General features: G+C 39.0%; 1 protein-coding gene across 1 annotated transcript; it reads right to left on the reverse strand.

Annotated features, from left to right (window-relative positions):
• Nucleotides 1–2,429: 2,429 nt before the first annotated feature.
• LOC135480681 (uncharacterized) lies at nt 2,430–9,587 on the reverse strand. Its single transcript, XM_064760585.1, has 7 exons — nt 7,349–9,587; nt 5,668–5,782; nt 5,133–5,188; nt 4,477–4,564; nt 4,154–4,218; nt 3,751–3,834; nt 2,430–3,049 (listed from the first exon to the last, which is right to left on the reverse strand). The coding sequence occupies exons 2-7, from the start codon at nt 5,698–5,700 to the stop codon at nt 2,845–2,847; spliced, it is 531 nt and encodes a 176-aa protein (XP_064616655.1). The 5' UTR covers nt 5,701–5,782; nt 7,349–9,587; the 3' UTR covers nt 2,430–2,844.
• Nucleotides 9,588–9,840: the final 253 nt, after the last annotated feature.

The following is a 9,840-nucleotide window of genomic DNA, read 5'->3' on the forward strand; positions in this document are numbered from 1 at the left end:
TACCTGCCTATAGGTATAAAGTACAACATCCACAAGGAGGACGGTGGCTAATTTACATCCCTATATGTATAAAGTACAACATCCACGAGGAGGACTGTGGATGCTTTACCGTCATATAGTTATAAAGTACAACTTCCACGAGGAGGACGGTGGCTAATTTACCTGCCTATAGGTATAAAGTACAACATCCACAAGGAGGACGGTGGCTAATTTACATCCCTATATGTATAAAGTACAACATCCATGAGGAGGACGGTGGCTAATTTACCTTCCTGCAGGTGTGAAGTACAAAATCCATGAGGAGGACGTTGGCTAGTTTACTTTCTTATAGGTATAAGGTACAACATCCACGAGGAGGACGGTGGGTAATTTACCTTTCTGCAGGTGTGAAGTACAACATCCATGAGGAGGACGGAGGCTAATTTACGTTCCTGCAGGTGTAAAGTACAATATCCATGAGGAGGACGTTGGCTAGTTTACTTTCCTATAGGTATAAGGTACGACATCCCGAGGAGGACGGTGGATGCTTTACCGTCATATAGTTATAAAGTACAACATCCACGAGGAGGACGGTGGCTAATTTACCTTTCTGCAGGTGTAAAGTACAACATCCATGAGGAGGACGTTGGCTAGTTTACTTTCCTATAGGTATAAGGGACGACATCCTCGAGGAGGACGGTGGATGCTTTACCTTCATATAGTTATAAAGTACAACATCCACGAGGAGGACGGTGGCTAATTTACCTTTCTGCAGGTGTAAAGTACAACATCCATGAGGAGGACAGTGGCTAATTTACCTTTCTGCAGGTGTCAGGAACAACATCCACGAGGAGGACGGTGGATGCTTTACCTTCATATAGTTATAAAGTACAACATCCACGAAGAGGACGGTGGGTAATTTACCTTCCTACAGGTATCAGGAACAACATCCACGAGGAGGACGGTGGGTAATTTACCTTCCTGCAGGTATAAAGTACAACATCCACGAGGAGGACGGTGGCTAATTTACCTTCCCCCAGGTATCAGGAACAACATCCACGAGGAGGACTGTGGATGCTTTACCGTCATATAGTTATAAAGTACAACATCCACGAGGAGGACGGTGGCTAATTTACCTGCCTATAGGTATAAAGTACAACATCCACAAGGAGGACGGTGGCTAATTTACATCCCTATATGTATAAAGTACAACATCCATGAGGAGGACGGTGGCTAATTTAACTTCCTGCAGGTATAAAGTACAAAATCCATGAGGAGGACGTTGGCTAGTTTACTTTCTTATAGGTATAAGGTACAACATCCACGAGGAGGACGGTGGGTAATTTACCTTTCTGCAGGTGTGAAGTACAACATCCATGAGGAGGACGGTGGCTAATTTACCTTCCTGCAGGTGTAAAGTACAACATCCACGAGGAGGACGGTGACTAATTTACCTTTCTGCAGGTGTAAAGTACAACATCCATGAGGAGGACGTTGGCTAGTTTACTTTCCTATAGGTATAAGGTACGACATCCTCGAGGAGGACGGTGGATGCTTTACCTTCATATAGTTATAAAGTACAACTTCCACGAGGAGGACGGTGGCTAATTTACCTGCCTATAGGTATAAAGTACAACATCCACAAAGAGGACGGTGGCTAATTTACATCCCTATATGTATAAAGTACAACATCCACGAGGAGGACGGTGGCTAATTTACCTTCCTGCAGGTATAAAGTACAAAATCGACGAGGAGGACGGTGGCTAATTTATGTTCCTGCAGGTATAAAGTACAACATCCACGAAGCTATAGCTATAAAGTACAACATCCACGAGGAGGACAGTGGCTAATTTATCTTCCTATAGGTATAAAGTACAACATCCATGAGGAGGTCGGTGGCTAATTTACATCCATACAGGTATAAGGTACCACATCTACGAGGAGGACGGTGGCTAATTTACATCCCTATAGGTTTAAAGTACAACATCCATGAGGAGGACGGTGGCTGATTTACCTCCCCGTAGGTTTAAGGTACAACATCCACGAGGAGGACGGTGGCTAATTTACATCCCTATAGGTTTAAAGTACAAAATCCATGAGGAGGACGGTGGCTAATTTACATTCCTGCAATTATAAAGTACAACATCCATACGGAGGACGGTGGTTAATTGACGTTCCTATAGGTATCAGGTACAAAATCCACGAGGAGGACGGTGACTAATTTACCATCCTTTTTCTCCGCAGATGGGAAAAGCCCAACACGAACGAGGACAAACCGAGTTTGCCTTTCTCTACATGTACGTAGATGAGAAAGTTTTCACAGAGCCTTAGAATATAATCCTCGAATCATCCAATATGAGAAATCCAGTGACCACCAATTCCGGACAGTTGAATAGAAAAGTCAACAACCACATTCTAGTTTAAATATATGTATTTTAAGGAGCCCTGTCGCAGTGCCATAACCCACCGCCCATGGAGAGTTTGCCAACAGAAACTCTAATTCAACAAGTTCCTTTCCCTAAAAATGGTTACAGCATTGTATTCATCCGGTTTGCAAAAACCTTTACAGAAAAACTATTATAAACTGAAGAACGCTTTACTGAGATGTACGGATAAAAGTTGTGTTTCATTACATATGCTGCAGTACCCTAGGCAAGTTTATTAGTGTATTAACTCTCTTGTACATTCTAAGATTCTATACATGTGTAAGTGAAGCAATGAATGGTATGGAGGTGGAATGAAAAATACATTATAGGTGTAGGCTATATGTACAAGGCATATAGCCATGATACAATGATAACAATGGTATAAAATACACATTGTCAACTCATCGGTCATCTATTATTTACACACACAGCATGCCATTTACGACTCGGTACTGCTGATTAAGCCGTGTGCTCTTAATTGTTCACTTTTTTTAAGTGCCGTGTGTAACGATGAATGTTCAGTTTGACAGCATCTTCGTCTTGCTTCTGGTAAAGATATGTGCAGTTTGTTGGATACAAGCAGTGCGACTACATCCCGAACCAAAGCTTCCTTACATCTCCTATTCCTGACTGTCCCTTCGTACCTACAAAGAAAAAAATGTGAACAGAATGCAATCCTGTTAAAGGCTTCCTATTTCATTTGTAAAAGACTGAAATCTGGAAATGTATATATATTGCTACTAATTAAACATATATGCCTGCACACTTTTTAGCAAGTCATGCGCGGAACAAAATTATGAAATTATAATGATAAATAATTAAACACACATCTACATGTAAATGACTACTTGATGACTGCAATATTCTTAGTTACTTTCCTCCTTTTTTATGGCTTTATTTATTTATTTATTTATTTGATTGGTGTTTTACGCCGTACTCAAGAATATTTCACTTATACGACGGCGGCCAGTATTATGGTGGGTGGAAACCGGGCACAGCCCGGGGGAAACCCACGACCATCTGCAGGTTGCTGGCAGACCTTCCCACATACGGCCGGAGAGGAAGCCAGCACGAGCTGGACTTGAACTCACAGCGACCGCATTGGTGAGAGGCTCCTGGGTCATTACGCTGCGCTAGCGCGCTAACCGACTGAGCCACGGAGGCCCCGTTTTATGGCTTTAGCCTTGTCAAATGTTTATACACATTTGAACTGTCTGTATATAGATAACTTGAAAGCTGGAAAGCCATTCCGATACTACTCCATGCATAACTGGAGCCAAAATAGCCATATCTAATTATACCAAAAAATAAAAACAGACAGATAAAACACAAGGTAAATACAAACCCATCCACATTTAAAATCTTCTGAATTCGCTCGGTTCCTGGTAGCTGGGCTAGCTTGTGTACAAATCCAGATGTGGCGGGGCGCCTGAAGCAATGTTTCACACAACAATATAATCACACAGTGAAAGATAATCATGGCCTATTTCCAATGCACATATACAGACAAGGTATACAAAAGCATATGCTGATTGTTTCGCATAATTTAATCACGCTCCATGTAAGCAGCAATGAATCAGTCACTTTCTTCTTCACTCTTGGACCAAAACAAGTTGTGACAATAAACAAACAGAACATCCCAGATCTGTACTGTAACAAAAAACCCTTATAGGCATGATTATTTGAAACGTGCATGGAGAAGACCGGGATTACTGGCAACCACCCTACCTACATGTACCTATACGTACCGTTTGTCCCTAGGCTTCAATTTGAAGAACTTTTTTTCCACATAGGCTTCGAGATATGTATAAGCCTAAAAGAGAAAATCTTATTAAGTACCATACGCATACCCATTCGAAAAAACACCCAGAATGGCCATAATTTACTCACAAAACATTTACAAAATTCCAAAGTCTCGCAGCGTTGTTTTTGGTACGTAAAACATATATAAATATAGTAACACGGCTTTTTCCATACAAAGGGTATTTTCAGTACATATACATCAAGCTAAGCGAAAAAGTCAGTATCAATTTATAAACAATTTATACACCGAAATCACACTTTTACGTACCAAGTCCAAGACATAACCGAAACCAAAGCCCTTTAGAAATTCCCTTCTCGGATTTGTCAAGAAAATCTCCAGCTCAGAGCTCTCGGACCTAGATAAACACATAATCATGTATACAGTTGTACGAGGAAGGGGTTAGGAGAAGCTATCAATATAACACAGTGAAACACTCTAAAACACTCGTTTTAGATACATAATAATATATCCCGGGCGATGAAGTGCATGAGGATCTTTATGAAATCACATGCTACCATCAAGTGTGGCTGTATGATGTGAAACAATACATTAAACTATATGTCATGTAACAAATTAATTATTTGTATCGCAGCAACTATTCTTCAAATAGCAGCGAAATCTTTCGAGTTTGTGTGATATGAATGTACAGTGGTGCTGCACGCCACTATAGAAGAATAGGGAAAGACAGAAATGATCATATGTTTAAAACTACTGTATATAGTCAAATACAAGGGTCAATTAAATACACTGTGTCTGTAAATTATAATTGCGCAGAAAAATGTGTAGGTATTCCTAAGCTAATTGTTGTTCACACCAGTCACTGTGCGAAACTCCAGAATGCGCCTACACATATGAGGAAATATAGAAAAATATGTAAAAGACAAAGAAAATAAATGAAGTGTACAGATTTAAGCTATACATACCACTTTGAACCTCTGTCTGTCAACAAGCCTTCCACATACTGGTCGATCACATCAACCTGAAATATCAACATTATGCGGCATATATATATACAATCCAAACATTGTGTTTAAGTTGGTTAAAAATCCAAAAATTGTCAGACACAGTTTAATGATATTTTTCTACTGATGCTGAATACTTGAGGCTCAGACCCACCTGTTATTTCTAAACATTTTGAGTATATCCCTCAATGTCACCTGGGGCCTTCGTGGCTCAGTCGGTTAGCGCGCTAGCGCAGCGTAATGACTTAGGAGTCTCTCACCAATGCGGTCGCTGTGAGTTCGTCCAGCTCATGCTGGCTTCCTCTCCGGCCGTACGTGGGAAGGTCTGCCAGCAACCTGCGGATGGTCGTGGGTTTCTCCCGGGCTGTGACCGGTTTCCTCCCACCATAATGCTGGCCGCCGTCGTATAAGTGAAATATTCTTGAGTACGGCGTAAAACACCAATCAAATAAACAAATCAATGTCACCTGCATGACAACTGCTCCCTTATCCATACCTGTGAAATGACATCAGATACACAAATAAACATGTTGGAATCCTGCTCCTCATTGTTGAGTTCCTCGTCCGCAAATGGAATAATCCTGGACACTTGTAAGTCTTCTGACGAAAACCTACAGAAATCAATACATCACAAAAGTTGTATCTTTCTTGAAAACATACGAGAAATGACTGCAACACTTATCAAAATCGACGCCCACATCGTTACACATTCTAAAGCAAAACGTATCGGAAAGAATATGTTCAAGACAAAGACCTTAACCCTAAGACATGCAACAATGTTCAGTCATGCCCAGCATTTGTCGCCCCAAGCACCACAATGCAGATATACACGAGTATAATATTCAATTCAGATTTGAAATGCATTTCCTTAATTAGTGTTCTCTTTGCGAATAATTATCCTTCAACATGACGTGCAATGGAAATGCCGTGAAGAACTGTGTTCATTTAGATGGCAAAGAACGGCACTTTTACCTACAAAAATAAACACGTCTTTTGAACATTGTGATAATTTAGTTATTTATTTCAATGGTGTTTTACGCCTCAAAAACAGCTCAATTTACAGCCCATGTGATGGCGGTCAATTTTATGGACATATGTGCATGGACTGTAATATATAGCGCAGACTTAAAGCCTAATTAGATTGCTCGCACAGTGAAGCCTTTGGAAAGAAGTTTAAACCCGTGCAGAGCTGATCCAATTTCTTGTGTGAATATATACAGTGTAATTTGACAAATAGATTATGAATCTGGCTTTGCTTTTGTTCTAGCTTTGTTATAGCTTAAAAAGTTTGACCACAATTTACCTACTGTTCATGCATTAGGCATAAATAGCTAACCACGAATGTGGCTTTGTTTTGGTTCTAAAGAAGTTTTCGCTTTTAGGCACACTTTATTCTGATTTTTGAGACACGATGCGAAAAGCAGTAATGGTGCAATGTTGAAAGTTGGTCAGCAGGACAAATTGTGCTCTTCTCTCGTATCAAATTATTACAGATGAATAGTTTTCCAGTGATTGGCATTAAAATTTTTGCCACCGTTCATGCATTATGTAAGAAAAACATCTGTTGGCTTTCGAGTTACGGTTAGCGCAGCGGGAGCGTTCTTGACATTGTGTGGTATTAAAACATACACGCCAAATGACTAATCTGTTGGTCTAATAGAGAGAATATGTACACAAACACTACACAACTACTATTCACATTAGGCCATTGAGTAGAAGTTCAATTGCAGGCATAGATGATCTGATCTATTTGTGTTAGTTATTTTTTCCCTTGCAAATTAGACACTTGCATTTGCCCGACCGGAAGTTGATGGCATCTTTTTGTTTTACATCCATCGCCGGGGCCAATCACGAAAATAAGATCTGTAAGTTTAGATTTGCTTTGATACCTATTTTACTCTGCCTCATCAGTGGAAGAATATTTTAAATTGGCGTCACCTACAGAGCCGATTAATCTGCATATACGTCTGGATGACCACTAGGAGTATACATTTCGAAAAAAGGTGTAGAAAAATAATTGAAGAACATATCATCTCATTGACAGGGAATGTATCTATTTTTTTTAACATGAAAAGTTAATCAAAAAGCTCGCCTATCATATAAAGCCGCAGACGATAACTATATATGTACACAGTATTTTAGATGAATGAAACGTATTGATGCTTAATTTTACGTACCATTTTGTCCCTCAACGCGTGCTTTCCAGTGTACAGCTCTCAAATGGTTCTCTGCTTTCTTCTTCCTTGTTGGCTTGAACTTTGACGGTGGACATAACGGACAATGGAATGAAATATAGTCTCCTTTACAACAATCCTTGCAACTTTTTACACAACTTAACAATTCATCCACAGACTGAATCACGACAGGTTGGTGTGCTGTCATTGTTACATTGCAGCGTCCAGAAATAAACTCGTCGGAAAAGTGGAAAGCTTTTATAAAAGCTATGTACTACATTAGCCAAACTGCAAAGCTAACAAGTCACCCTGAGATAGTATTACTTCAGCAGACAAGCGATGGGAAACTGTGTTTACAAACACACCGCCACCTCGGCTTTCCACGGTCCAGACACACGGAAGTTACCCATAAATTTGTTTTGTTTAGACATTGTGGCAAGTGATGCACGGAGGTATAAAAGTGTAGAAAGAGCAGGCCTATATACTGAATGTTCTTAGAAACTCCACGTTTTTAACTTTAACTGAAAATGTTTTATCTTATAATTGAATTAGAAAATCATTTATACCTCTATCAGCATCGAGTTTTTCCAAATATTGTATTGCTCTGGCGTCCGAAAAACATAAACAAACTCGTACATGATAGAACTCGTTAATTTTTCTGGAAATAACTTTCCACCGTCGAATTCCAAGTAAATTGGGATTAGGAGACATCAAGATCATTCATGTGAGACAACATGTCCATATGAACAAAATAAAATAGTCCTACTTAATTTCTAAGATGAAGATATTGGTCCGAAGTACATTTTAAATTCTTCAACCATAACAAAAGTTATCACGACACTGCAGATATGCCTTTCAAGCACTATAGTAGGCCCAATGTGCTAGGTAGTACAAATGAAATGGTATTTACTTGACATACTTCCTTTTCAGCCATTTCATGAGGATTTCATTCATTGTATTAATAAAATCAAAGCGCTATTCAAAAAGCCCGACCCCAATTCATATTGTATTATACATGGATCTTCTGCTGCTTGGTTGTCGGGCAGGGAAAGGCGAATTTTAATGCGAATTGAGTTACATAATTACATTGACGGTATATTTACATACACCTGTATTGTTGCATTCTTTTGCCTGTACACATATTTGTTAAGAAATATTTTGTGATGTGTGGATTTTTATGATTCTGATCATTTTATTTTTTAAAACTTAATAATAGTAGTAATAAATGCATCTTGCTTAGGTCAAAGAAAACAGTTCTGGGTATGAGAAAGTTACAGCAGTTTTCACTTAGAGAATTCAGGAGCAATAAAGCGGGCGATCACTTGTCCACCAGTGAAATCTGATATATGTGGATGTAAGCTTCTGCGGTATAACAAAATAAACTGGGTCATGCATGAAAGTCAGAGGTCAGACACACAGAATTTAGACGCTTGAACCTTTCTCTGCCATAAGAGGAAATAATGTGTGGGGTGTGTTAAGAAGTAAACTCTGAAAAACTTACTTGATATCTTTGGCAAAATAAGCTTTCTTAAATATTCAATGTTTTTCGCACTTTACAAATTGTGGTCTCAAGCTACATATGTGTATTTTTGGGGTTATAAATAAGGCTATACAACAGCAGCAAAGACCTTGTTTGTCCTTATCAAGGAACTGAGCGTAACAATTCGCCAGGCTTTATATCTCTGCAAGTTTTTACATACTAATTAAATGGCCATTGAACGTTAATTGACAACAAGAGCGCTGTGAACAGCTATGCACAGGCAGAGATCAAAAGGGATTACAACATTAAGCGTCAGAAGTTTACTGTACACAGAATAAAGCAATAATAATAATCATGTACATAAAACATATAACATTTCTAAGTAACAAATAACAACATATGGTTAATTACCACACAAGTGTGATCAGGCTGGCGAAGAGCTATTATATAACTTATAGGGCTTCCATTCAAATCGGGCTAATACTTAGTTTTAAAAAAGTTTCCTAAACATGTAACAAACCCTGGTATCCATCACCTTACATACATACTTATACATTATATGTTATATATATTTCTCAGAAATAAACAAGGCAACAGTCCTCCGCATATAGATTTTAGCTGTACCAAAACGACATATAACTTATCTATTGTCCTCATAAGTGTGTGTCAATCAATCAGTTAAATCTTTATTAGAAGTTAATTTGGTAATCATCAATGTTGTACTGCATACCTGAAGGATGGAAAACTTTATACCTATAAAGGTTGAACTTTATACCTATAGGAAGGTAAATCAGCCACCGTCCTCCTCGTGGATGTTGTACTTTATACCTATATGAAGGTAAATTAGCCACCGTCCTTCTCATGGATGTTGTACTCTATAGCTATAGGAAGGTAAACTAGTCACCGTCCTCTTCGTGGATGTTGAACTTTATACCTATAGAAAGGTAAACTAGCCACCGTCCTCCTCGTGGATGTTGTACTTTATACCTATATGAAGGTAAATCAGCCACCGTCC

This window comes from Liolophura sinensis, chromosome 1 (assembly GCF_032854445.1).
Source record: "Liolophura sinensis isolate JHLJ2023 chromosome 1, CUHK_Ljap_v2, whole genome shotgun sequence".
In the NCBI taxonomy this organism is placed as follows: domain Eukaryota; kingdom Metazoa; phylum Mollusca; class Polyplacophora; order Chitonida; family Chitonidae; genus Liolophura; species Liolophura sinensis.